This window comes from Panicum virgatum, chromosome 9K, assembly GCF_016808335.1.
Source record: "Panicum virgatum strain AP13 chromosome 9K, P.virgatum_v5, whole genome shotgun sequence".
Classification (NCBI taxonomy): domain Eukaryota; kingdom Viridiplantae; phylum Streptophyta; class Magnoliopsida; order Poales; family Poaceae; genus Panicum; species Panicum virgatum.
Window position 1 is genome coordinate 48,757,917 of NC_053144.1, and position 27,333 is coordinate 48,785,249.

The window sequence follows — 27,333 nt, forward strand, 5'->3', positions numbered from 1 at the left end:
GAAAGGGTCAGCCCGATCCGCTCCCTTTGCAGGGCGTCGACCTTTTCTAACTCGGAATACTTCAAAAACTTTGTGAGCGTGCGCCGTGCGGCTACAGGAAAACAGATTGAACACTTTACTTCAGAAATGAAAGTAATACAAATTGGTTCCTGTCATGTCACGGAGGATACCAGTCATTCAACTCTAGCAAGCTAATTCAGATATGGCATCACTCACTAGCGTGCAAGTTGGTTCCCGTAAATAGACACCATCAAAACCAATGCTAAATACTACGGTTCATTATTACAATAGAACAACTGTACGACAACCAATGGAGTATAAGACTGTGTGCGTCTGTATAACTGTATTCTGTAAAGATGCTACCCAATGGCCCTCACATGACCGAGCCAATTTTAGTTCCTTGCAGCTGCGGCCAAAGCTGCAGCTCGTGCCTGCTTCGCCTTGCTGTACTCGATCAGCTTGTCGACCTCTGGCAGGACTGCGTTGGCCGCATCCATCATCGCGAAGCGCTCCACCCATGCCTCCAGGAGCGGGCTTCTGGTGCCGTCAAAGAGCTTGATGCCAAACCGTGCCTCGCCGACATGCGCCAACGGTATGAGGGTCCCGAGCACGATGTCCAAGTACCCCACGGTGTCACCACCGAAGAAGGGCTTCCCGTTGGAGCACTCCTTGAAGGCTGCCTCCAGGGTCTCGACCGCCGCGAACGTCTGCTTCAGTGCCTCGGCCTTCTCCTCCTCCGTCTTGGCTCTACCGGCTTGCAACGCCGAGGCAAACAACTGCAACGCGTGCTCACATCCATCCATCAGCATGTTTGAGCAAACTCCGTCAATGACGAAGTTATTCGGTAGCAAGAGGTAATAGTAAACTTGATACCTTGTCGTCGATGTAGGCGGCCCAGAAGCGAGCGACGGCGCGTTGGTAGGGCTCAGCAGGGAGGATGGAGGGGCCATCTGTGCTGAAGGCCTCGTCGATGTATTGCACGATGAGCTGAGATTCGCAGACGGGCTTACCGTTGTGGACGAGCACGGGCACCTTCTTGTGCACCGGGTTGGACTTGAGGAGCAGCTCGCTCTTGTTGTGGTAGAGGTCCTCCTCCTCAACGTTCTCATAGCTCAGGCCCTTGAAGCTGAGCGCAAGCTTCACTCTGATCACAAACGGGCTCGCCCAAGTCCCCAGCAGCTTCAGCTCTTCTCGTCCTCCGGCCATTCTTCCCTGCTTTTCTGCACAACTGAAGGTTTAGTTCTTCTCTCGTGATGTGTTCTAGATCTGTGATAACCTCGGGGGGTGAATGTATTTATGATAGCGTTCCGGCGATGTCGTTCTTCCACTACAAATTAAATTAATTGAAGAGTGATGGCACATTCAGATTAACGGATCTTAATTGGTTCTTAGAAATGCTACTGGTTCAAATTATTGTATCCGATCCACAGGCGTCTTTGACCGGTCAAGTTGCTAAAGCAGCAGAAATTCTTCAACCGATATTTGTATATTAAACTCCATGTTTGACTAAACCAGTTGCTACTATTTATTTTATTTTAGCAGACCAAGAAATATAGAAATTTGAGCGACCCAAGATTTGTTCAATTCCTTGAAGAAGAAGCTTAGGAAATAGTAGTCAAACAAAAGAATGGTGTCATCTCAGCTTTTTTATGGCTGGGGCCTCGGGTTAGTGGATTTCATGTTCGAGTTCAAAATTAAACTACGTACGTTTTCTCTAAACTGTTGGATTTGTTTCAGATCCTTTTGAGCTATAGTTTTTTAGAGTTAACAAAACAAACAATATATGTTATCGATATATTTTCCTTATTTTTAAAATATTTAACATTTTAGGAAAAAAAATTCAAAGTTTGACATGTACTACTTTATTATTTGAAAAGACAAGTTCAGCATTTCATATGTATTCAGCAATTGAAGAAAAGTAACTTGAAACTAATGCAAGCTACGAGCACCGATCCCCTTTCACAGCTTCAGCTCGTCACCTCCTCCGGCCATTGTCCAGTCCAGCCCTTCAGTTTCTGGTCTGCTCTGAATTGGAGCAAGAGGAGAAGAACTACATACTTGTGTTGCCATCAGCAGGTCGATCAGTATGACTCCGTCAATGCACGGTCCGTGATGCCTGCAATGCATTTGCTGGTAAAATATTCAACGATCACTTCAGCAATAGGGAAATTTATATGCATCACACTATGAAAGAGTGGTTTTGTGTGGAGCACACCGTGAAAACAGATTTTATCTCAAACACATTGTGAAATTGCAATTTTGTCTCCAACACACCACGCTGAGTATAATAATCATTTTTTGCTGAGTGAAGGTGTAAAAAACCATTTTGCCCTCAGGCCCACTTGTCATCTTCTTTCCTCCCCTCCGGCAGGCCACCACCGCCGCTCCCCAGCACCTGTCCCTCGCGGCGGCCGATGGTCCCCGCGCCGATCGCCGCTGCTCCTCTGCGCCTACTCCCGCACGCTGACCACTGCCGGTTTCTCGCGCCTGCTCTCACGCGCGGACCGCCGCCACTCCCCCACGCTGGCTCCCTCATGGCGGCTTCCACCACCACACCCTCACACCGGCTGCGACTCGCTTGAGCCGACCACGACCGCTCCCCCGTGCTAGCTTCCCTACGCGCCGGTCGCCGCAGGATTGGAGGGGGAGGAGCAGCGAAGGTTGCGGCGTGGAGGGTCGGACGGAAGAGCGGCACGGGTAGAAGGAGAGGAGGTGGCGGTGGGAGGGAGGGAGCAACAGGAGAAGGAAGAAATAGAGTAGCCAGTGGAGAAGAAAGAATGATGAAAAAGAAGGGGAAGAAGATGACATGTGGGTCGGAGGGTAAAATAGATTTTTTACACCATCTCTAAGCTAAAAATAATTATTATACTCGACGTGCTGTGTTAGAGACAAAATCGCAATTTCACGATGTGTTGGAGACAAAATCAGTTTTCATGATGTGCTCCACATAAAACTACTGTTTCAGAGTGTGCTGGATACAAATTTTCTGTCAATAATTGGGTTGCTGTGTGGATCACGTGCTGAAGGAATACGAGCAGTGGACCACTGTCAAGATGGAATACATGTGACGGCAACATTAGCACATACTCCCTCCATACTCGAAAAAAATATTGTTTGGACGGCGATACGATCTCCAAAGTTTAACTTTGATTTTTATTTTTATAAAAATATTTATCACAAAGTTATATATTTATACTTTTATGAAAATATTTTCTAAAAAAATTATTTATATGTTTTTTGTATTTTAAAACTCAATAATTTAAAAATTATTCATGATTTATATTTCTAATATTGTTTGAAACGGCATTCCTTTCGACAGCGGAGAGAGTACAAACTAAACATAGAAAACGAAAGTCGCCCTCTTTATTTCTGATCTGGTAGTAACACACACCACAATATAATAACACTGGATAAGCCTATATTTTGCAGATCTCCATGTCTTCCTCTGACACAAATGTCGGCGAAGCAAATTTCAGTTGTCTAACGAGGCTGCGGCTACCACCTCGCTTGGCGTACTCAACCAGCCTGTCGACATCCGCCACTAACACACACCACAATTAATTATTTTGAAGGTATTATTGATTAAACATAAAAATATTTAAATTTGATGAAATCTAAAAGGTGCTATATTTTGAGACGAGATAGGAGCCGTTTGGAAGGGCTCCTCCTAAAGCCGGTGAAACTTTAAAAAAATAGTTTCACCCAGCTTCTAGTACATTTTAGCATTAGATTTATAAAACAGTTTCACGCTAAAATGTCTCTGTGAAAAACGTTCGGTGCTCTAATTGTAATTTACAAGGATTACTTACCGAATTCCAGACTTTCAAACAGGGCTTATGTAATACCACTTAGCCAGACCGGTCCGACCGGTGTGCCGGTCACACCGGTAGCGGCAGCACGTGTCACGGCGGCCACGCGTCGAGCATCCTCGCCGGAGGGCGCACCGTGGCCACGTGCCGGTCATCCTCGGCGCCAACGTTGCGTCCTTATCTATCCTCCGAAGCCTTTCACGCCGTCGCCTCCTCCTTCCTCCCTTTCTTCTTCCTCGAGCCGAGCTCGAACGAGCTCGAGCAGCTCGCGTTCGCCGGCCAGATCCCCGGCCTCCGCCCCACCATCTTCAAATCGCCGCCAACCACAGCTGCCCCACCTCCCTAGCTCCCTTCCCATCCCCTCGGACCTGAGATCCGGCCCTCGAACATTCAAGAATCGAGGATCCTCCGGCCGCCGGCCATCCATGGCCATTGAGCTTCACCTCGACGTCGAACTCCATCGTCCGGCCACCGTTTCCTTTGTCCAAGGGCCCAAATCGAACCTAGGTGAGGTGCCGATGCTCGTGCACGTTCCGCGAGTTTTCGCGCTCGTTCATGGCGTCGCCACAGCTGCCATGCTGCTGTTCGTGGAGGGCCGCCTCTGCTTGCCTCTGTGCTGCGTCGCCGTGTGCGCTAGCTCTGCCTGGCCGCTCTGCACGCCGCGCCGCCCCGCGCCACCGCTGGCCGACCTCGCCGCCGGCCATGGCCCTGTGCCATGGCTCAGCTAGGGCCGGTCTGACCGGTTGTAATAACCGGTCTGACCGGTGGTTGCCCTTTTATTCATTTGACGAAACTTGTAGGTTGCATAATAATTCAAGAAAAAATCCTAAAAATACAAAATTAGTTTTGTTTGAATGTTTAGATCTAAATCTCCCTGGGAAAAATATTAATTCTTGTGAAATGACCCTTTTTGCCTCCGTTAAGATTTAGGTTGTGTTTAAGCTTGTTTAGGCAAATCTATTAGTCTAAAAATTATGAGGTCTAGGCAGTAATTTAATTTATGCATGTGTAGTCCATTATAAAAGTTTCATGTCCAGAAAATGAAGTTTGATATGTTAGTTGGTTCTCCATATGTTATTATATCTATGAGTTAAGTAATAGTTTATATTTGAGAAGAATCTTGTAAATTAAAATTTGAATATTATATCAGTAGCTACACCATAGTAGATTTTGCTCATCACTAGAATGTGTTCATAATTTACTTTAGTGAATTTATTTTTCTCAAGGCGAAGTTAGCTAGTTGATAGTAAAAACTATATTGCTATGGTTCATGATATGTCATATAGCGTGTTGAGTTGTATCCTTTTATGGAGTCAGTCAAGAAAATGTTACATACAAGATGAGTCCTTGCTATCGTGCTTAGTCAGCCGGTCTGACCAGTGCAAGGACCGGTCTGACCGGTCATGACTGGTCTGACCGGTTTGGTATACCGGTCTGACCGGTAGTATTAGGGCTGATATGCATAATTGTATGTAAATCGTAATGTTTACACTCAGTCAATAGTTACTTATATGCATGTGCATTAATCGGTATTTCATATGCATTAATACATCCGCATTGTTGCACTTCGTTTAGGTACGCTAGCTGTACAACGTGGTGGCGTGCAGCACGCGGTGTTGGAGAAGAACCACAAGATGGTGTTCGGTGGACATCTCCAGAAGATGGAAGGACTGCTGAAGCAACCGAAGACCCGGCCCAATGGTCGGAAGGGCCCAAGGCCCGAAATAATATTAGCACTGACTTAGTGTTACCCCAGGCAAGCCCCGGTGCATATCCTATTATTTTAAATTATGACACCTATATACGTAACTATTACTTGTGCATTAGGTTTAATAATTATTTGGAACCCTAGTTGCATGATCCCTAGGATTCCCTAAGTTATACTAGTATGTATAGGACGGTAGAAGTGCTATGCTTAATGGTTTTCCGGTAGAAGACGAGTGATCTCTTGCACTCGCGAGATATAGGATGTCTAGAAGCGTGTAATTTCCGGTTACTCGCGAGATATGAGATATAGTTATATTCCAGTACATGAGATGTTGAGTTCGATATGGAATAAATGGAGAATTGAGATCGGATGGGAAATGATGAGGATACATTGGAATGGCAACAGGACAGTGTTCCTGGGTGTCTTAGTCCCGTCTGTGTCGATTAAGGACCGGTCGTTGTCGGCAGTGCTGATCGGGGATTGAATTGTACTAACCGCATGCTGGGAGTAGGGGGTAGTCGAAACCGGTAAGCCGAGTACTGACTTGCTTCGAAAGTATAGGAATCCGCACCCAACTCCTACGGCAGTGCTATGCTAGGCGTGAAAGGAGAAGATGGATCATCTTGCAATTCTTGAAGTCCTTCCCTCATGTGTATGAATATCATCTTCAATGTGTCTTCACCTTTGTTGCCTCAATTTCCTTCAACTTCTTCTTGTACTAAGTCATGGTCCCAATCATTGCTTCACATCGTCGTCGCCTCCTTCAATTCCTCGTTATCCCATTGCTGCCTCATCTTCACGAATTTTTCTTTCAATTTACAGAACAGAACATGTGCTGAAACATTGCTCCATTGCAAAGTGCACGAATTTTCCTTTCCAATGAGTCCTCATTCGCTCAAAATTGATTCCGAACAAGAGAGTTATGTCCATTTCATCCCAGCGCTGCAATCTGTCCCGAATTTCAGAACGCGCAACGTCCAATGTTCTTGCCATATCCCCTTGTACGAGTCTTCAAATTCATTGATCTTGGATGCGTTGGAATGGGAATTTCATGGATCTTAATATCAACTTCTTCTTCCTTGTACGTCTCTGTCCATGTGCAAAATTTGATGAAAACAGCGGGGCTTGCTCTCGAACTTTGGAGATGTTGACGAATTTGTTTTCTTATTTGATCACGAATTCATGGGAACGCTTTGTCATGCCTGCAAAACAATCAAGTGCACACACTACCCCCGGGGTGACGGTCGGGAGTAGAGACGAATGCCAACAAACCAACCATCCCTAAATCTCAACTTGTGGGATAGCTAGCTTAGCGAAATTTGATGAGTGTACGTGTGTGCAAGTGTAAATACAGATGAAAGGAAGATATATAAACAATGACATTGTTTGCACCAAGTTTTAAACACCATGTTTACAACTAGGTTGCTTAATTTTCTATATAGCCATAAAGATATAACCGAGGTCAAAACACCATGTTCATTTCAAGGTTAAAAATTCTTCACGACGCAAGAAAGGTAAAGCGCATTGCAAAGCTTATAAATCAACCTAAAGCAACATGAGAACAAAATGGATTGCTATCTTGGTCAAAAGAGCTTAAAGATGGAGGTCCGCAAACAAGTTTAAACACCACGTTTACACAAGATTGCAAAAGGTAAATGCTATCATGATAAGCATTACATGGATAGGAAATCATACATCAATAAGATTGAGACCAAGCTAGCAAAATGAGGGCATGAACAATGGAATGGATGCAAAGTGCAAATGCAAAGTTAGCAAAAAAAACAAGTGTTAGCAAGGTTGAAAGGACCTTTCGATGTTGTTCCGCAACTAGCTTATTCAAAAACAATTGCTAAGAGTGACAAAAAGCCTCCGCGACACTTCATAAGAAGTGAGGCTTTTGTCAATGAAAAGGTTATTTATCGAAAAGGACCAAGCAACCGAGCTAACAAGGTTTTAGAAGTAAATTTATGGGTTTCCTATATTTTTGGCTTAAAATAAAATTTTGAAGAGAGAGTGTTGGGTATAGAAATTCTATCTAAGGTGGTTTCAAAAAACTAGAGAGAAACAAAAGTTAGATTTTTTTTGAATGAAAAACATAACCTATGGTTTTAGGATTGCTCTATGAGTGGTTTTCCTAAGGGTTTTAGGATCTCAAAAGCGAGGCTAGTCAATGTTTTTAGAAAAAGATTTTTTTTAAATGCAACATGCAATGCAATGCAAGAGTGAGACGAACAACATGGTATGCAATGCAACACGGGGTGGGTGAACAAAATGATATGACATGATGAGGTGGTCTAAAAAAACAAAAAGTTAGCCTAAGTTAACTAGCCTCAAATTTAGAATCAAAGGGTGGTGCAATGCTTCATAAATCTCTCTAAAAAGACACAAAGAAAAAGACTCAAAACACTAATAGGCACACAAAAAGGTCTACAAGTTTCCCAAGATCAAATAACAAAGTGCTCCCTCAATAACATTTAGAATGAACAACATGAAGTTGTGGTTTTTGTTAGAGCAATGGTACAATGTTACTTGATATTCCTATTAAAGAGTGCAATGTAGACGGTCATATTAGTATATATAAAATAAAAGATCGGGTTGCCTCCCGCAAAGCGCTTCATTTAAAGTCATAGAGCTCGATTTTCTTACCTTCAAATTGATGCGAAGCCATGGTCCTTCATGCAAGAGGTGAAGGTATTCCATGCAGCTCTTATTCTACTTCCCATGTTGGACATGATCAATCACGCTTAATGGAAAACTTGCCCAATTGTCTCTCACATCATCGTCACCTCCTTCTTTGTTGTCCTTCGTCGCTACTTTTCTTTTCACGGATTTTCCTCTCTGTCCAGATTGGGAGTTGCGCCAACCAATTGATCCAATGCAAGGTGCACGAAATCTTCTTTCCAACAAGTCTTCATTTGCCCAAAACGCATTCCAATTGAGGGAGTTATGCTCATTTTTCCCCGTTACTGCAATCTGCCCCGTGCTGATTTCAGCACGTGCATCTCCGATGTTTGAGACACAGCTCCTCCCGTGGGTCTTCAATTGTATTGATCATGTACGCGTTGAACCGAGGACTTGATGGAGATCCTAAATATTCAACTTTCTTGCATTGTAAATCTCAGGACTCGTGCACAAAATTGATGAGGCTTAGCGACGTCCGTTCTTGAAACTTGAAGATGTTGATGATGGTGTTCAAAATTTTGGGCACGGTTTCCCTCCTCATCATTTGAGTTTCATGTCCTGCATGGTTAGTGAAATTCGGGGCTTCTCCTGACATGCGCTCTTTTAGGGTCATGAGCTTAACCAAGCGCAAAGCAAGATCGAGATTTACAATTATTTGTAAACATATGCAACATAATCACATCCTCAATTAAATTTCATCAACAAGGCATGGTGTAATTAAATGCAGTATGTGTTTCTTGCATAGCGCTGAGCTCATTTTTAGGCAGAGGTTCTTTAAGCATGAAATCAACATTCTCAGGAAACTCTAGCATATCATCATGAAAAGAACAAAGCATAGAATTTAAACTTTCATTCCGACTATCGGTTCGAGCATGAGATTTTTAAAAATTATCAACAAAACTAATAAAAGCTTGAGAATTCAATGTATACCTTAGCCTCGGAGCTTTTCATACTCATTGGAGTCGTGGTGCTTTGTGCGAGATGTCATCTTGATGCACTCTTCGTGGTCCGTCGTGGTTTGCTTCTCACGTCTCCATGTGTTGAATGTTGCGCTCTTGTAATCCGTCGTGGTTTGTTTGCAACATCTTCATTTGTCGAAGGTCGACCGCTTGTGCCTTCATTTTCCAATGTCATTAGGGTTCTTCCTCTACTCCAAGCCTCTGAATTTTATCATGTACGCTTGATGAAAGCATCGCCCAAGCTCCCCTTCATTGTTGTCATCGTCATCTTCTCTATCTTGTTCTCATCGCGTTGCTCCTGCCTCTTCTTCATGGAATCTCTCATGTATACTCAACAGAACATATACCAAAATATAGATCTATTGAAATGTTTATGAAATTGCCTTTACAACAAGTGGTCATTCATCTTAAACCGAGTCCAAACGAGGGAGTTATGCCCGTTTCACTTTTGGTGCTGCGTGCTGTCCAGAAATTTTCAGAGTGCACAACCTTCAATGTTTTGGCCATACCGGCTTGTAAGAATCTCCGATTGAATTGGTTCTTGATTCGTTAGAACGGGAACTTCGTGGAGCTTTTGAATATCCAAAAATATACTGCTATTTGCTTCTGAGGTCGAGCTGAACATTGATGAGAACAATATCTTCTTGTGAATTCATCCGAAGATGTCAATGATCTCGATCATGTGGTCTTTGGAGCGTAGTGTCGTGCGTCCCTAAGCTTCAAGGTCATCACCATTGATTACCAGCAAATATCACGGCTTCAATGATGTGTCTTCTCTATTATTCTTGCTTTACCCAAGGTGTCGGGATTGGAAGATGCTCCTGTGCTTCGTGTTGATGATCCGAACGATTTCCTTCCTTGATAGCATCACTCGATTAGAAGTATATCGAGCATCCCACTGGAGAAGATAGGTGGTGTCGTGGTTCTTCTAATCTTTTTTGCCTCCAGCTTTGGTCAACTTCAAATCATCATCTTTTGCGTACACAGCCTTCCAATCATCCTTTGACATCATCATCACCTTCTTTGTCGGTTGCTACTGCCTTGGTCCTCATTGAATTCCCCTTCATCCAGTGCAGAACATGTACCAAACATCTACTCCATTGTAAGGTGCATCAAATTATGTTTCCAACAAGTGGTTATTCGCCCCAATTGGACTCCGGATAAAGAAGTTATACTTGTTTTATTACGGCGCTGCAATCTGTCCAGAGGGATTTCAGAACGCGCAGCGTTGAAAGATTTTACCATAACTCTTCACACCGATCTCCAAAGTTGATGGTTCTTGATCCGTTGGAAAGAAGACTTGATGGAGCTTAAAAATAATCTATTATTTTCTCATGGTACTTTTCTAATCTTGGACGAAAAACTCATCACAATAGTAGCACTTCATAGATGATGATGATCGCACGATTTTCTTCGCGGGCATGACTCATACCTATTGCTTGAACAAACAATTCTTCCCAAAAACATTAGTCTTTAAAATTAATTGACACAGCGGCGTACCTTATTTATCATCTTTTGCTTTGGGGAGTGGGGACTCGATAGCAGATGCTGGGCCACTAATAAAAGTTAGCACCTACCACTAAAGAGCGAATCTTGATGTTGTTGCCGTCATGTCGATGTGGACGTTGTCGATGTTCCATGTCGAGGCTCCTCGATCATCTTGTTGCCGATTGTTGAAATTTGTTGAAGTGGATTATGGACTTCTCGAAGTCCAAGTTTGGTGTCTAGCTTTTTCCACCTGCTTTCAAGGACACAAACAAGAAAACAAGGGTATATGCAATAATAAAAATTAGTGTTAGTCCAAAAAACTAGATAGATCGCCCTAGGGTTCGAGTTGCCGATCCCCGGCAACGGCGCCAGAAAAGCTTGTTGATGCTCCTTAGTGCCCCAATTTATGTACCGCAAGCGCACGGATCGTGGTAGCTTTTCCCTTAAAGTAATTCCCCAAGGTTTATCAATCTGTGGATTGACAAAGAACTACCTTAGGTTTTCCATCTAATCTAACGGATCTATCCTAACATGAAGCATGAATTGCACATATAGAGTAAACATTTGATAGATATGAGTGTTATGTAAAGGTTGATCTCATCCATGAATATAGGCATAACCATAGCAAAACCAAAGACATGACTAGGCCTATCGTCATCTAGTTGTAGTTCAAGCTAATGAGCAAATAAATCATGCATCTCAATCAATAGCATCCTTAAATCAAAACCTCCAATCCAACCCCTCAGGAGCCCCTCTACTCAGGCCATGCCCTGTCACGACGCTCCCTTTGGACAAAAGCACCCCGAAGCACGCTAGACGTGTCGAACCCCCTTGGGTAGATCAGGTATGAACTCCTAGCCACCATAGCTACAAGAACACCCCATGCAATCTATCTCGAGAATAGATCTAGGAATAAGCGCACATAAGGCAAGAACGAAATCAAAAAGGAGAGACATGATCGCAAATAAATTCGGAAGACATGATTATCATTACTCACATAATAGATGTGTTTTGATCATCACCGCCGTGTGCACACCATCGATGAATCGAACTAGCTCATGAACTCCGCCATGGCACAACCACGCAGGGAGGCCATGGCGGCTAGGGGCGGCCTAAGCCATCTCCTAGACAACTTCGAAGACTTGCGGCGGCCGTCGTCTCCCTTCGGTCTTGGCCCTAGGTTTTCGTCGAGTTCAGGGTGGATGGATGCCACGAGTTGAATAAGGTGCGAGCTATTTATGAGCCGAGGAAGCCACTGATCGAAGGGGAGGCTGAACCGCCTCGGAAACGGGCTAGGCCGGCCGGCTCATGGGCCTAGGCCGGCCGGCCTACCCTCTTTCGAGCCCGCCTCAGTCTCATCTTTCGCGTGTAGACTCCTCGCATCTTCTAGAGTTTATGTCCTTCACGATTGCACCCCTTTGGATGTCGTTATCTTGGAGATATCTTCGAGGAAAGTATAGGATAGGGAATCCTTCCTTAAATCATCATTTGCTTTGCTTAATCCCGAAGTATCTTGATCTCATCTTCGTGGACTTGGTCCTTTGGGCTCTCTTAGAGGATGGATGTGCATGAATGGGCTTCGAATCAACATGGGCTTTGGTCCTTCCTTTGGGCTTTGGCCTTTGTCTTTCTCCGTGTTAGCGCTCGATCACGGGCCTCGTCATTTCATGCTCCAAAATAGGCCAAAAATCTGCAAAAACAAAGCTCCTCCAAAATATATGTGTAAATGTGAAAATGACCAATAATTAGGCTGGGGTTAGGACAGTTAGTGATTTTGATATTAAAGTCATGCCATTATCAAGGACAAATAAGAGATAAAATGGGTACTTAAGGAGCGCCAACAGGAGCTAACTACGTTTCACATCGGTGGGCTCGATGTGGCGCCTTGTCTTCACGTCTCGGTAGTCCTCGACTTATTTCATTTGTTTTATTTATTCTCTGGTAAAAATGCTCTGTAAGTTAGTTTCTTTCCCGCTGCTATCTTTTCTTTTGTATATTTTAAATTTACAGCTATTTTGTAAAAGTTTTAATTTTATTTACTATTTTTGTAAGATTGTATCATGCTGGTACCTTCTGCGCTCGCCTTCGTGCGAGACTTCTAGTGTGTTTCGATCGGCCTGTGGGTAGAAAACAACCTGTCAAGTCACACTTAATTAAGCTGATGCGTCTGATGTGTTCAAATGATGGCGGTTACGCTTAATTAAGCATTTTAATTCGGCGGGTCTGTTACAGGTGGTATAAGAGCTGAAATGCACCAGGGGGTACCAGCATTATTATTTTGATGTTTTCAAAACTAAAAATGAGTTTCCGAAAAATACGTTTCCTTGCGCTTAAGAATTAAGGGGAATTAGTTCGTAAGCCCTATATAGTATAGGTTATATCAGGTGGCTAGATATATAATAGCAACTAACTTCCAGGCAATTATCATTCTTGGATATAAATATACATATTGTGATTCTTCTACAGGTACACTAACCCCGCTTACGTATAAGGACCTCCGTATATTGCCATAGTTTGAGTGGCAAAAATTTTCCTTTGTGAGGACGTATAGATCATGCATACATCATATCATACGTACTGTTTTTGCTTTGAATGTTTATTAGCATTTCATTATATTGAGCATATGGTTTTGCTTCTGGTGTTATTAGTAATTTTTGTATAAATTCCTTCACACCCGGCACATCTCATTTCAGTAATTTTTAAACCATACATGATTAGGAAAACCTGAAAATTAGTGCGTAGTATTTGAACAAAACGTATCTGTTTAATTAAATAGTTGAAATGCGAAGTACGAATATAGTAGTGATCAGTGTTCTTCGTTTCCGAGGATGAAACCTTTTGATTGATCTTATTATCTTGAGAGTCAAAATAAGGACGTATAGGTTGTGCATGCATTATATTATCCATATCGTTTAATAAGCACTTCTAGCAAAACAACATGTATAGTTAGTGCTTATTAATGTTTATTGGTATTTCCGTAAGAATTTCTTCACACCATGCACATCTCACATGTCGACTTCTGTCCCTGCTACCCGCATTCACACGCCTCGATGCGGATGGATACCGGGGTTGCACACTCGGGTGCAGAGTGTGCAAATCTGTCTGTGTAATTTAGTTTAACCGGTCTGACTGGTTGTAGTACCGGTCTAACCGGTGGTAGTCGGTCTGATCGGTTTGGTAGGCGGCCTGACCGGTCATGTTAGATTTTGATGCCTGTAGTGCAGTTGTAGACCTTCTCTTTGCTTTAACTTTGTTTCCACTACTGTCGTCATGGTGCCCCAGATTGGTGATAAGGATATTATTCTTAGATGAAACCTTCCCTAGCATAAGTGGTTTTATGATCATTTTATTCTATCTAAACCTTTCGCTATTGGTCAATGATAAGTCGAGATCGTATATCCTCGTCTCTAAGCTTTTCCAAATGTTCGAAGATCAACCGTCCTGACCATTCTCGGTGACTAGAAACATCCTAGTGTTCTTCTAACATTGATATACGGTAATTTCTAATCGCATTGATTCCTATATCTTAAATAGCTGAGCTTGTATTCTTGCTCAAATAAAATATAAATAAATTAATAACTTGATCACATACATTATAGTCATCATGCGTGAATAGAGTTGCGATATTGTTACATTGCATCATCACACATGCTCAGGTGTGGGGTTTTGACCTAGCGAAACCTGGGCGATCGGCTAACTCATTTTAGGTGTCCGGTATGTCTAAGTAGGGTTCCTTGTGTTGCTTGGGCCGCTCTCTATGATTTTCTTTCGTAGTGGTAATTGTTCCTCGAACTATAGTGCCGCGACGGAGCCAAGGGCCTCATATCCACGCATACGATTGGGCCGCTGGGTGTGCGCTGGTGCTTAAGTACGTGCGGACATGAACTGCTACGACTATCTTTTTCCATGCAAGTCTGTTTTTAAAGGGGTAGGTCGTATAGGGATAACAACGCACGTGGGTAGTATTAGGTTCTAGTTCCTGGAATCCACAGGCCACTAACCTGCATAGCAACATATACATATCGCATCCTATAATCTGACCAATAAAACAATATTGAGCAAGAATATTCTGGAGAAAAACTTTTCCTTGATATACCAATGATTCATGTTTTCCAACCGAAGAGAGTACAATTTGTCCAATAACATCCTTGATTTAATCTTTTCTAATCAATATTCGTTGATAATATCTTCATGTGTTCGAATAAAGGTGAAGGATCTCTGCAGCATTGAAAAACAAGCCCAAAAAAAAAGGAGTACACCGATGCATCCAATTGGACCATCGGTTTAAGCAGTGATGCACTGTTGATTGTGCTATTCGCAACCCGTTGCACTGACCGTTTATATTTCGTTGATGTCGGTTTAATCGGTGTTAGGTTTTCTACCACATATTGTGCCAATAACTTGGAGTTGATTTCTTTTTTGGAATGTTTCTTCCTTCAAGTGTTCCCATAATTTCTTTTGGGTGTCCAGAACCGCGTTTGAGCAAGAGTGCATAATTTCATGGCCGACTCTCATTAGTCCTATACTATTCTTAGAAGTCAATCCTCGACCTTTTCCCTTTCCCTGTAAATCTCGGGACGAGATTTCTTTAAGGGGGTAGGATTGTAACACCACTCAGCCAGACCGGTCCGACCGCTGTCGCCGGCCGGTCAGACCGGTAGCGGCAGCACGCGTCACGGCGGCCACGCGTCGAGCATTCTCGCCGAAGGGCGCGCCGTGGCCACGTGCCGGCCATCCTCGGCGCCAACGTCGCGTCCTTATCCGTCCTCCGAAGCCTTTCACGTTGTCGCCTCCTCCTTCCTTCCTTTCTTCTTCCTCGAGTCGAGCTCAAATGAGCTCGAGCTGCTCGCGCTCGCCGGCCAGATCCCCGGCCTCCGCCCCACCATCTTCAAATCGCCGCCAACCACAGCTACCCCACCTCCCTAGCTCCCTTCCCATCCCCTCGGACCTGAGCTCCGGCCCTCGGACAGTCAGGAATTGAGGATCCTCCGGCCGCCGGCCATCCATGGCCATCAAGCTCCACCTCGACATTGAACTCCATCGTTCGGCCACCGTTTCCTTCGTCCAAGGGCCCAAATCGAACCTAGGTGAGGTGCCGATGCTCGTGCTCTCCTCGTTCTTGCGCGTTCCGCGAGTTTCCGTGCTCGTTCATGGCGTCGCCACCGCTGCCATGCTGCTGTTCGTGGAGGGCCGCCTCCGCTTGCCTCTGTGCTGCGCCGCCGTGTGCGCTGGCTCCGCCTGGCCGCTCTACACGCCGCGCCGCCCCGCACCACTGCCGGCCGACCTCGCCGCCGGCGGAAGCCGCTCGCCGCGCCGCCGGCCATGGCCCTGTGCCATGGCTCAGCTAGGGCCGGTCTGACCGGTGGTTGCCCTTTTGTTCATTTGACGAAACTTGTAGGTTGCATAACAATTCAAGGAAAAATCCTAAAAATAAAAAATTAGTTTTGTTTGAATGTTTAGATCTAAATCTCCATGGGAAAAATATTAATTCTTGTGAAATGACCCTTTTTTCCTCCCCGTTAAGATTTAGGTTGTGTTTAGGCTTGTTTAGCTAGTTTCGGCAAATCTATTAGTCTAAAAAATATGAGGTCTAGGCAGTAATTTAATTTATGCATGTGTAGTCCACTATAAAAGTTTCATGTCCAGAAAAATGTAGTTTGATATGTTAGTTGGTTCTCCATATGTTAGTATATCTATGAGTTAAGTAATAGTTTATATTTGAGAAGAATCTTGTAAATTAAAATTTGAATATTATATCAGTAGCTACACCATAGTAGATTTTGCTCATCACTAGAATGTGTTCATAATTTACTTTAGTGAATTTATTTTTCTCAAGGCGAAGTTAGCTAGTTGATAGTAAAAACTATATTGCTAGGGTTCATGATATGTCATATAGCGTGTTGAGTTGTATCCTTTTATGGAGTCAGTCAAGAAAATGTTACATACAAGATGAGTCCTTGCTGTCGTGCTTAGTCAGCCGGTCTGACCGGTGCAAGGACAGGTCTGACCGGTAGTATTAGGGCTGATAGGCGTAATTGTATGTAAATCGTAATGTTTACACTCAGTCAATAGTTACTTATATGCATGTGCATTAATCGGTATTTCATATGCATTAATACATCCGCATTGTTGCACTTCGTTTAGGTACGCTAGCTGTACAACGTGGTGGCGTGCAGCACGCGGTGTTGGAGAAGAACCACAAGATGGTGTTCGGTGGACATCTCCAGAAGATGGAAGGACTGCTGAAGCAACCGAAGACCCGGCCCAATGGTCGGAAGGGCCCAAGGCCCGAAATAATATTAGCACTGACTTAGTGTTACCCCCAGGCAAGCCCCGGTGCACATCCTATTATTTTAAATTATGACACCTATATACGTAACTATTACTTGTGCATTAGGTTTAGGAATTGTTTGGAACCCTAGTTGCATGATCCCTAGGATTCCCTGAGTTATACTAGTATGTATAGGACGGTAGAAGTGCTATGCTTAATGGTTTTCCGGTAGAAGACGAGTGATCTCTTGCACTCGTGAGATATAGGATGTTTAGAAGTCGAGTAATTTCTGGTTACTCGCGAGATATGCGATATAGTTATATTCCAGTACATGAGATGTTGAGTTCGATATGGAATAAATGGAGAATTGAGACTGGACGGGAAATGATGAGGATACATAGGAATGGCAGCAGGACAGGGTTCCTGGGTGTCTTTGTCCCGTCTGTGTCGATTAAGGACCGGTCGTTGTCAGCAGTGCTGATCGGGGATTGAATTGTACTAACCGCATGCCGGGAGTAGGGGTAGTCGAAACCGGTAAGCCGAGTACTGCCTTGCTTCGAAAGTACAGGAACCCGCACCCAACTCCTGGGGTAGTCATTGCATTCAACTACTGCTAAAAGCGTCATTGCATGGAGAGGGAGAAAGAAAGAAGACATGACTCCATGGATCGTCATTTGAGTGCACTACACATGCCCGAATTAAACCAAACAAGCAATCCATGGGCGGGTCCAAATTGTAAAATTATCCAATTCCCCATGCTCCTTGGATGTTGATCCGATGACTCAGATTGAAGTTTTTATAGTTTGCATGAAGATGTTAGTTTGCACCTGATATGTTCTCCACCATGTTCATCAACTTTTATGTCAAGTAACAACTTAGACTACTTAATGCTACGGTCCGGAAACAACTAGATCATTATGAATATTCCTTGTATATATAGAACTTGTGCATTAACAAGCGACACGACACCCGTGTGCTATAAACACTGCATTTGCAAGCAAAATAGAATCTCCAAATTTTCTAGAATTATAATCAGAGCATGTTGAGGGTCGAGGGACAGAATCTCCATGTTGAGGCTCTTGGTGCTGGGTACAATGCTAGATAAGCCATTTGTTCCAAGACGATATTTTCTGCTCCAGCCCAAGACCTCAGCTGTGAGCCCCTCATGGTCAGTGTGCTCAATTAGGTGATTTGCCGTGTCAACACTACAACTGAAAGAAAATCAAGGAGGTCCACGAATCAGAAAGCTAATGCAAAATTGCTTTCCTAGGATGGACCTTTCATTTCTATTTTGGCACGCCCATATACCCCACCACTAAATCCTGCACAGATTTTCCACAAAACACCATCTTCAAGCTCTAGCTGTAAGCTGCAGCCATAGTCTTTCATCAGAACCTCAAGGGCAACATAGTAAAGACTTCCAATCACAACCGAAAATATTTCACCTATAAGCAGTTCCAAGTCAACACAGACTGCACGAGAAATAGATATACTACTTATCAAAGAGCTAATAACTTTTAGACAATACTATCATTTCTGGATCTTATGCTCTCACATGATATGAAGTGCACTGAAGCAAGCAACTCTAGCTGTGCCCCATTTATGGGTCAGTTTGTTCAATGCCTCTCAATTTAGAAAAAAGATATTTCATCTCTAGCACTGCACACCACAGGCCCTTGCTGCAGCTCATTTCACCACCAAAAAAGACACACCCTCACAAAACCTCTTTTCCAACTATTAATCATTCAAAATTGATGAAAGAATGAGGGTATAAATAAATAACAAATGCACATTAATTAGATTGAGATCTTACCTTTTCCATGTCAATCTACTGCTTTCACGGCCATGCTAGAGTTCATAAAAAATCAAGCTGCATGAACATCCACTAAATCATTTTTTACAAATACATCTCCCACATATGCATGATAACTTAGTAGGTTTAGAACATGGCTAATTGCATGTGGAGAAGCAATCATAATAAACCAAAATTTATCCCAACAGTACTTGAAAGGAATCAATCATGTAGACTTGTACTTGGGTACACATCCCTTAAGCACCGAAAAGAAAGCAATTATTATTGGTGATATTTTCAAGTTATTTAATCTGTCATTAAACATCACCAACCCTTGAATAATAAGATTTTCTAATTGAGCCACATCCCATAAACACCGGAAAGAAATCAATCATTAATGTGCTTCTTTTACTCTTTTACTTAAGCACTGGTCATACTTGATTTAGTAATTTTATAACACTACTTCACATTGTATCAGTGTGTAAGGGCATATTCATGCATGTATGACCTATGCAGTCATGATCATATTTTATATTACGCTGAAACCGGAGGGCCACATTTGTATTGCATTTGCATCATGAACACACTATGCATCAAACATGTCATATCCAAAAAAGACTGGGATAAACTATTCAAAAAGAAGAACAGTACCTTAGAAACCAGTAAAATTGATGGCAAACTTCAGTAGGCATACCCTCGAAACACCGTTTCCAGACTTTCAAACAGAGCTTAACTCTGCAACTCGCGTTTCTTCTTTTAGAAAATGGATGAGCAGATAACTTGCGAGAAAGTTGAAAACTCGCTGGTTCGGACATTTTAAGAGACGCGACCACGTACTAGTACTTCTTTCATTACACATCTTCCACATCACCGCCTCAACATCCTCCGCCTCAACACCGAGACGTTTCGTTCAGTTGTTCACGGCAGCAGCAGCAGCTGCAACCTCGGCCTCCCTCACCTTGGTGTGCTCCACCAGCCTGTCGATGTCCGGCAAGACCGCGACGACCTCATCCAGCTTGCTGAAGCGCTCCACCAACTTCTCCAGCAGCGGGCTCCTGGAGGCATCGAAGAGCCTGAACCCATGACGCACCTCGGCGGTGAGCATCCACGCTAGCAGGGCCCCCAGCGCGATGTCCAGGTAGCCGACGCTGTCGCCGCCGAAGAAGGGCTTCCCCTTGGAGATCTCCCGGAACGCCCCTTCCAGGGTCTCCACGGCCGCGAACGTCTCCTTCAGCCCCTCCGCCTTCTCCGCCGCCGTCTTGCCCCTGCCCGCCTTCAACCACGAGGCAAAGAACTGCAGCACACACCCGTCGATAGATCATCAGAAAACTGCGATGGAGATTTCATTGATGCGATGCCGAATTGCCAACTGCAAGTACAGGCTGATCAATTTGGGGGTATGTGCAGTGTACTGACCTTGTCGTCGATGAAGGCGGCCCAGAAGCGTGCCGTGGCACGTTCGTAGGGGTCGACGGGGAGGAAGGTGGGGGCTGCGGCGGCGCTGTAGACCTCGTCGAGGTACTGCACGATGATCCGCGACTCGCAGACGGGCTTGCCGTTGTGGATGAGCACGGGCACCTTCTTGTGCACCGGGTTGGACGCGAGGAGGAGGCCGCTCTTGTTCTTGAGGTCCACCCAGGGCCGTATCTAGGCCCGTACGGGCCGTGCGACCGCACAGGGCCCCCAAATTTTAGGGGCCCCAAAATATAACGAGTATACTAGGTATAGTTATATAGTAGATTTTGTTTTAGTTATATTTTGATTCAATACGAAGCAAACTGTAGCCCAAATATGTCATAGAAGAGGAAATATGTCGCTTGACCATTGTCTTTCAATCAAATCTGCAGATCGCAGTGCAATCTTTTTCGCTTCCACTATAACCGCTCGCCAGGCACGGCACAAGTCACGTCTGCACTTCCACCTTCTGGATTTCACTGGGCACTCGCAGGCGCAATGATGGTACTAGGGTCCAGTTCATAGTTTCGCACAGGGCCTTCGAATTTGCCGGCACGGCCCTGGGTCCACCTCGACGTACTCGTAGCTCAGACCCTTGAAGCTGAGCGCGAGCTTCACCCGCAGGACGAACGGGCTCGCCCACATCCCCAGCAGCTTCAGCTCACCATCGCCTCCGGCCATTCTCTACTCTGTTTGTTCGAGCTCTTTCTTAGCCTCTGTGTGCTCTGCTGTTGATCGAGATTTGAGAGTACTTGTGATTGTGCAGCCATCTGAGTTATATAAGTAAGCAGCCATCGCCTAGCTAATATTCTGCTGACCACAGCGGCACCTGCCCACCCTAACCCGCCGCCGGGCCTGCCGCTGCCGCCGCCTGCCGCCGTCGCCTTCAAGGGGTGGTTGGTTGTGGGGCGGTCGCCGCGCCATCAACGCACCATCCGTGACGCCTGCAATCGATTTGACGGTGGAACACTCCACGTGCACTAAGCCACAAGCCACTAAATACTACTAATAATTAATAAGTAGCTGCGCAAGCCACATGGCTGTCTGGACTCTGGATACGCAGTTAGACAAGCATAGAATGGTCAAACAAGGCGAGCTCGCAGGAATGGAAACCTGCCAAACGGCGGCGTACAATGAACAATGTGATGTGCAAACAAGGCCCAACTTCTTTATTTCTAAAGTGTAATCACGCGCACACACACACAGATAGCAATCTGCTACATTATTTTTCAGGGACAGGATATCGATCAGATCGAGTCCTCCTTGTCTGACCCAAACACCGGTTACGTCGCCGAGCCAATTTATTATTAGTTGTTTGATGAGGCAGCAGCTGCAGCCTCGGCCTGCCTCATCTTGGCGTAGTTGACCAACCTGTCGGCGTCCGGCAGGACCGCCTTGGCCGCATCGAGCGCGCCGAACCGCTCCATCCACGCGTTCAGGAGCGGGCTCCTCGTGGCGTCGAAGAGCCTGAACCCGTATAGCTTCTCGCCGGCGTGCACCCACGCGACCAGGGTCCCGAGCGTGACGTCCAGGTACCCGACGGTGTCGCCGCCGAAGAAGGGCTTGCCCTTGGAGCACTCCCTGAAGGCCGCCTCCATGTGCTCCACCGCCGCGAGCGTCTGCTTCAGCCCCTCCGCCTTCTCCTCCTCCGTCTTGCCCCTGAACGACTGCAACCACGAGGCCAAGAGCTGCAACGCACACATCCAGCCACCATTTGTTATGATGAGAAATCGATGAAATCAAAATATCTGGTGGCTACTCCTTCCGTTTTAAATTATATCATTTTAATTTTTTTATCTCAAGTTTGACCGCTCATCTTATTTAAAAAAAAATTATGCAAATATAGTTAAATTTAAGTTATTTTTGAAGAAATTGTATTGATAAAGCAAACTAAAAAAAAGAAGTGATATTTTGTACAAAGTTTTAAATAAGATGAGTGGCCAATTTGAGGGTAAAAAAATCAAACAACCTATAATTTGAAATGAAGAGATACAGTACAGAGAGGACGATAGCATTTGCTCGTTCGTATTACCTTGTCGTCGACGTAGGCGGCCCAGAAGCGAGCGACGGCACGTTCATACGGGTCAGCAGGAAGGAGAGAGGGGCCGGTGCCGGGGAAGGCCTCGTCGATGTACTGCACGATTATCTGCGACTCGCAGACCGGCTTGCCGTTGTGGAGGAGCACGGGCACCTTCTTGTGCACCGGGTTGGACGCGAGGAGGAGGGCGCTCTTGCTGCCGAGATCCTCCTCGACGTCCTCGTAGCTCAGGCCCTTGAACCCAAGCGCGAGCTTCACGCGCAGAGCGAACGGGCTCGCCCAGGCGCCGAGCAGCTTCAGCTCCTCACTTCCTCCGGCCATTTTCTAGTTTCTACTCCTTGTTTCGCCTCGTTCTAGCTTGTGTTGTTTCGTGCTCTTAACGCTTGAGGTGGAGCAAGGGAGGAACTGTATTTATATGTACTGCTAGGGTTTAGGTACGGATCTTGTGTGCATCATCCGTGATGCTTGCTGTCTTGCACGCACGAGCTGATGTTTGGGGATTAGGATTCTCCGTGGCCACTAAATTTAGTGACAATAGCGGCAAATTGCATTGGAAAGTGTCTTGGGTCATCAGAAGCCGCACTAGCGTGGGAACATGATGATCATCCAAAGCTATATATTGGCCACACCAGTCCATATGTAGCTATGCACCGTGCAGGAGCTATAGCAGGAAATCCTTCGCTGATCTGGAGCTGGTGTATTTTTCGGGCTTCCGGGTGTTGCAGCCATGCAACGCTAGCAAGCAATGTTGGAGTTTGGAAGATTCGTTCAACTCCTTGGAGAAGACGCCTAGGAATAAGTAAACAGCTCATCAGCTCAAGTGATTGTCCTCTTGTCCCAAAGTCCACCGCCCCACCGTACCATACAAGGGCGTGTGTCTCGTCGTGGAATGGACTAGACTTTTGACCTTTTAGAGTTTAGATCGTGCGGTTAAAGTCATAGGGAAGGATAAGTTTGAGGGCACATTTAGGAGGACTCCCTACTACAAATGGCTGGAGAAGTCAGAACTGGTGAAGTAAAAAAGTTGGCTTCACCTGCTCCCGGATAATCCATGGTCTGTTTGATAAACGGGCATCATGGGTTCATCCTACTACAATAGTGCTACATAGGACTGAGACTATATTTTTCCTCTTAACCCTTCTCTCGCCAAGATATTTAGGTATCTTAATTTTAAGATAAAGGAAATGGGGTGATTTTTGCATCGTATAATGCATACAGCCATAATTAGTTGCTTACTACATCATCACAAAAGTACGTATACTTCAAATCGGAATGGGAAAATAGGCAAATAAATATATTACATGATGTATACCTTTTGGTCAACACTCAGTGGTCTATTCTTGCAAAACACTCCATGGCCACCACCTTCTTTGCATTGGTCTATTCCTGCAGAACACTCCATGGTCTATTCTTGCAAAACACTTCATGATATCCGTTCTTTTCTGACTCCTTTTGTAGCAACCTCCAGTATATTAGCTAATATGCACCCATAAAAATTATCTATATATAGAATTTTTATCAACTTACTTTTTAAATAAGTCCAAAAAAGAATTTAAAATTATTCCCTCGAGTATAACCAAAGTCTACGGAACCCCTTAAACTATCTTGTGGTTCAATTTACTCTGATAACTATGTTAATTGACCCAATTTATGCTTTAATAGTACTTATCTTTTTTTTTGCTCCACCATGCACAACTGAAGTTTTTATATTTTAAACTTTGCAGGTGACACTGCACATTATAACTTAATATATATTGATTTTTTTTCATTATTTTGTACAATTTTGTATTCTGAAGAACAATTTGTTATGTGATGTCATAGCAAACCAAAATAATCCAAAATAATGGTGAAAAATATTATATTATTTTTACATATGCTATGATTGTCGGTGTTCCGTATCACCGGCAAGTAGATTTGTGTGCGTGTCACAGGTTCGGATGGTAATACAAGGAAAGACACAATGATTTATATTGGTTCGGGCTGAATGTCCCAACGTCCAGTTCGAGCTCTGTGCTCTTGTACTCAAAAGTTTGCAGTAGGGGTTACAAACGGGCGAGAGAGGGAACAAGGGTCCCAAGTCTCTGGTTCGCGGTGTGAGGGTGAGTGTGTTCGAGTGCGGATGCGTGTGTGTGTGGATGCCTGTGCATGAGGCCCGCCTCCCCCCTTTTATAGCCCAAGGGGTGAGGATTTACAGAGAGAGAAAAAGAGAAACGAAAGAGAGGGAGACAGAGGGCGGGGGGTCAGACAGCTCCCGACCCCCTTAGGTCACAGAGTGGTGGCCCCCTCTGTATGTCTTCTGACATGATATCCCATCCAGGCGAGGACGGGATATCCGCCTGCAATTGGATTTCCGCCCGGCTTCCGCGTCCTCCGTCTCTAGGCGTCCACGCCGTATCTTCCCTGACATGGCCTACGGTCTTAGCCCGGCGTGGACGGACTCTGACAGTGTATCCAAGCCGTGCCTCCGCTCGGATTTGCGCGAGCCGGATCCATTGCCCTCTCCTCGTCCGTACCGGCGGAGAGGGCTGTCGCATCCCTGACAGCCCGGGACCACCCCGGGCTGTCCGTCTTTATCCGACAGGTCCCCCGCCTTCCCGGCGACCCACGTCCTCAGGTCTCGGGCGAGGCGGACCCTCCTCTGCGAGGGTCGGGCGAGGCGGACCTCCCTCCGTGGGGGTCGGCTCAGAGTTGGCCCCCCAATATCCGAGCAGGCCGTCTTCTTAGTGGTGGGCCTCGTGGCCCATTGGTTGTTTTGTATTAGCTATAGCCACCTCATGTTGTTCTTTTACCGGTCCAATTATCTCTTAATGGGCTAAATTGAGATACCCATAATCCTTATCCCCAACAATGATGTTCCTAATTGTCTTTCAAAATATTAAATGAAAACTCTACTTTTTTGTGGGAAAAAAGGAAAAATCCTGTTGAGGAGTAAATTAAACCTACTGATATATAGTTGTCGGAGTAAATTGTACAAAAAAGTAGTTTAAGTGGTTATTCGAACAATGTCCAAGTGAGTAATTTGGAATTTTTCCTTTAAAGAAATATCATCCCAACATATGCGCAGAGCAGCCAACCCCATTAAAACTTGTCTCCTTTTATCTAACTCTAGTGTTGCTAAGCTAATACGCCAAAACTGAGTTTAGAACACTAAAAAAATGATGTATTGTTTTATTATGGCTACAAAAGTAATATTGTAGGCTTAGTTTCCAATTCCTTTTCGTTCATTTATTAGGAAAAACTGCTCGTGCCGAGAAAAGACTGATTACAAAAGTACGAACAAGAAATCATTGTAATGTAAAAATCATCCAAAGCAAATTTTACGGAAGAAAACATATTTATCATTCAGTATCAATGACAAAAATGTGAGGCCTTGTTAGTTTACCCGCTAATTTCTATAATCCAGCTTATAGATATGGAAGGAAAGAGTTAAAATAAGCTGAAATTAGTTGGTCAGGACATGACTACACAAGCTAGGGGGCAGATCATATAAGCTGGCTTATGAGTTTCAGTATTTGATGCCCACATGAGCTTATAAAAGCTGGATTATGAATAAGGACAAAATCGTCCATGTGTTCTCTTAAAAAAATCGTTCATGAGAGAGGAATGATTGGGAAAGGCACACACATGAATCCGCTTAGTACTACAATTTGTACACTACAATGTAACAATCATCCGAAACAAATGTTACACAAAGACCTCTTAGTATTAGTGGCCGGTATCAAGTACGTGTTGAGCCCTCACTAGCATAAGTTGTGTTCTCATGCCGAGAAAAGACTGATTATTGGAAATTAAAAGGCGCACGCACACAAAAACACTTTACACTGTAACGTGACAACTCAGAAACAAATGTTACACAAAAAAAAAACCTGTCTTACTACTCGCGAGACATCCACGGCAACACTCATTGCACACAAGGCGGCCTCCATATACTAACTGGGGACTGACCAACACGGCAACACTGCCTTATTTCCAATCGAACAGAAGCCGAAACCAAGAGGGCGGAGCTCAAGACCAACGTCCCTTCAGTTGCCGGCGGCCGCCGCCGCCGCTTGACGGGCCTGCAGCATCTTGCCGAACTCGACCAGCTTGCTCACGTCGGGCATGACCGGCTCGACGGCTTCCAGCGACCAGAAGCGCTCCGCCCACGCCGCCAGGAGCGGAGTCCGATCGGGGTCCAAGGAGTTGACGCCCTGGAGCTCCATGTGTGCCCGCACCCATCCGAGCAGGCCGCCGAGCACGACGTCGACGTACCCGGCGCTGTCGCCGCCGAAGAAGGGCTTGCCCTTGCCGCAATCATCCCTCAGGGCTCCCTCCAGGGTCTCCACCGTGGCGAGAGACTGCTTCATTCCCTCGGCCCTCTCCTCCTCCGTCTTGCCCCTCGACGCCTGGTTCCAGGCGGCCAGCATCTGCACGCACGGCCGCAGCACGCGAACACGATCGATCGGTCAAAAAAACCATATTGCAGCCGATTGGAAGTAGTTTCGAGGTGATCGATGCGTTGCGTACCTTGTCGTCGATGTAGGCAGCCCAGAAGCGAGCGACGGCGCGGTCGTAGGGGTCGGCGGGGAGGAGGGACGGGCCGGCGCCGGCGAAGGCCTCGTCGATGTACTGCAGGATGACCGACGACTCGCAGACGGGCTTCCCGCCGTGGATGAGCACGGGCACCGCCTTGTGCACGGGGTTGGAGCGGAGCAGGAGCTCGCTCTTGTTGCCGAGGTCCTCCTCGACGTACTCGTAGCTCAGGCCCTTGAGGCTGAGCGCGAGCTTCACCCGCAGCACGAACGGGCTCGCCCACATGCCGAGCAGCTTCAGGTCGTCGCCTCCGGCCATTGCTGGTGCCTCGATCGAGAGGTCTCTCTCCTCCGCTAAATTCTATGCTTTGGTTGGGTTATTCTTGGTGACCTTGGAGGGGAAGTGCCCGGCCGGCGGCCGTCTAGCTATATAGAGTCAGGCCCAGATGACTACTACATCACATTGGCAGCACATCATTATCCTCTGCTCAGATGACTACTTTTCTGTTTGATTTGATATGTGGCGTTGCGTCCCACGTTCCTTTTTTTTTTTTTTTGATTGTTGGAACTTTCAAGATGCCACTTACTTGGATAAGGATCCAGGGGCTTGGAGCACAATC

The 27,333-nt window shown here is 45.3% G+C and overlaps 3 protein-coding genes across 3 annotated transcripts; all 3 read right to left on the reverse strand.

Annotated features, from left to right (window-relative positions):
- Positions 1–262: 262 nt before the first annotated feature.
- On the reverse strand, positions 263–1,272 carry LOC120651890 (glutathione S-transferase U18-like). Its single transcript, XM_039929529.1, has 2 exons — positions 874–1,272; positions 263–776 (listed from the first exon to the last, which is right to left on the reverse strand). The coding sequence occupies exons 1-2, from the start codon at positions 1,204–1,206 to the stop codon at positions 393–395; spliced, it is 717 nt and encodes a 238-aa protein (XP_039785463.1). The 5' UTR covers positions 1,207–1,272; the 3' UTR covers positions 263–392.
- Positions 1,273–19,338: 18,066 nt separating this feature from the next.
- Positions 19,339–21,184, reverse strand: LOC120651891 (probable glutathione S-transferase GSTU6). The gene is made up of 3 exons (XM_039929530.1): positions 20,735–21,184; positions 20,126–20,344; positions 19,339–20,003 (listed from the first exon to the last, which is right to left on the reverse strand). Exons 1-3 carry the CDS (start codon positions 20,843–20,845, stop codon positions 19,620–19,622), a joined length of 714 nt encoding a protein of 237 aa, XP_039785464.1. The 5' UTR covers positions 20,846–21,184; the 3' UTR covers positions 19,339–19,619.
- Positions 21,185–21,307: 123 nt separating this feature from the next.
- Positions 21,308–27,225, reverse strand: LOC120648064. Its single transcript, XM_039924835.1, has 4 exons — positions 26,709–27,225; positions 26,228–26,608; positions 22,197–22,526; positions 21,308–21,852 (listed from the first exon to the last, which is right to left on the reverse strand). Exons 1-4 carry the CDS (start codon positions 27,030–27,032, stop codon positions 21,472–21,474), a joined length of 1,416 nt encoding a protein of 471 aa, XP_039780769.1. The 5' UTR covers positions 27,033–27,225; the 3' UTR covers positions 21,308–21,471.
- Positions 27,226–27,333: the final 108 nt, after the last annotated feature.

Coding starts and splice junctions, on each gene's coding strand:
- LOC120651890 (XM_039929529.1), bottom strand. CDS start 1,206: ATGGCCGGAGGACGAGAAGAGCTGAAGCTGCTGGGGACTTGGGCGAGC. Junction 777..873: donor CCGCCTACATCGACGACAAG/GTATCAAGTTTA, acceptor CACGCGTTGCAG/TTGTTTGCCTCGGCGTTGCA.
- LOC120651891 (XM_039929530.1), bottom strand. CDS start 20,845: ATGGCCGGAGGCGATGGTGAGCTGAAGCTGCTGGGGATGTGGGCGAGC. Junction 20,345..20,734: donor TGAGCTACGAGTACGTCGAG/GTGGACCCAGGG, acceptor ATACGGCCCTGG/GTGGACCTCAAGAACAAGAG. Junction 20,004..20,125: donor CCGCCTTCATCGACGACAAG/GTCAGTACACTG, acceptor TGTGTGCTGCAG/TTCTTTGCCTCGTGGTTGAA.
- LOC120648064 (XM_039924835.1), bottom strand. CDS start 27,032: ATGGCCGGAGGCGACGACCTGAAGCTGCTCGGCATGTGGGCGAGCCCG. Junction 26,609..26,708: donor CTGCCTACATCGACGACAAG/GTACGCAACGCA, acceptor CCGTGCGTGCAG/ATGCTGGCCGCCTGGAACCA. Junction 22,527..26,227: donor CGGCGGCGGCCGCCGGCAAC/TGAAGGGACGTT, acceptor AGTAGAAACTAG/AAAATGGCCGGAGGAAGTGA.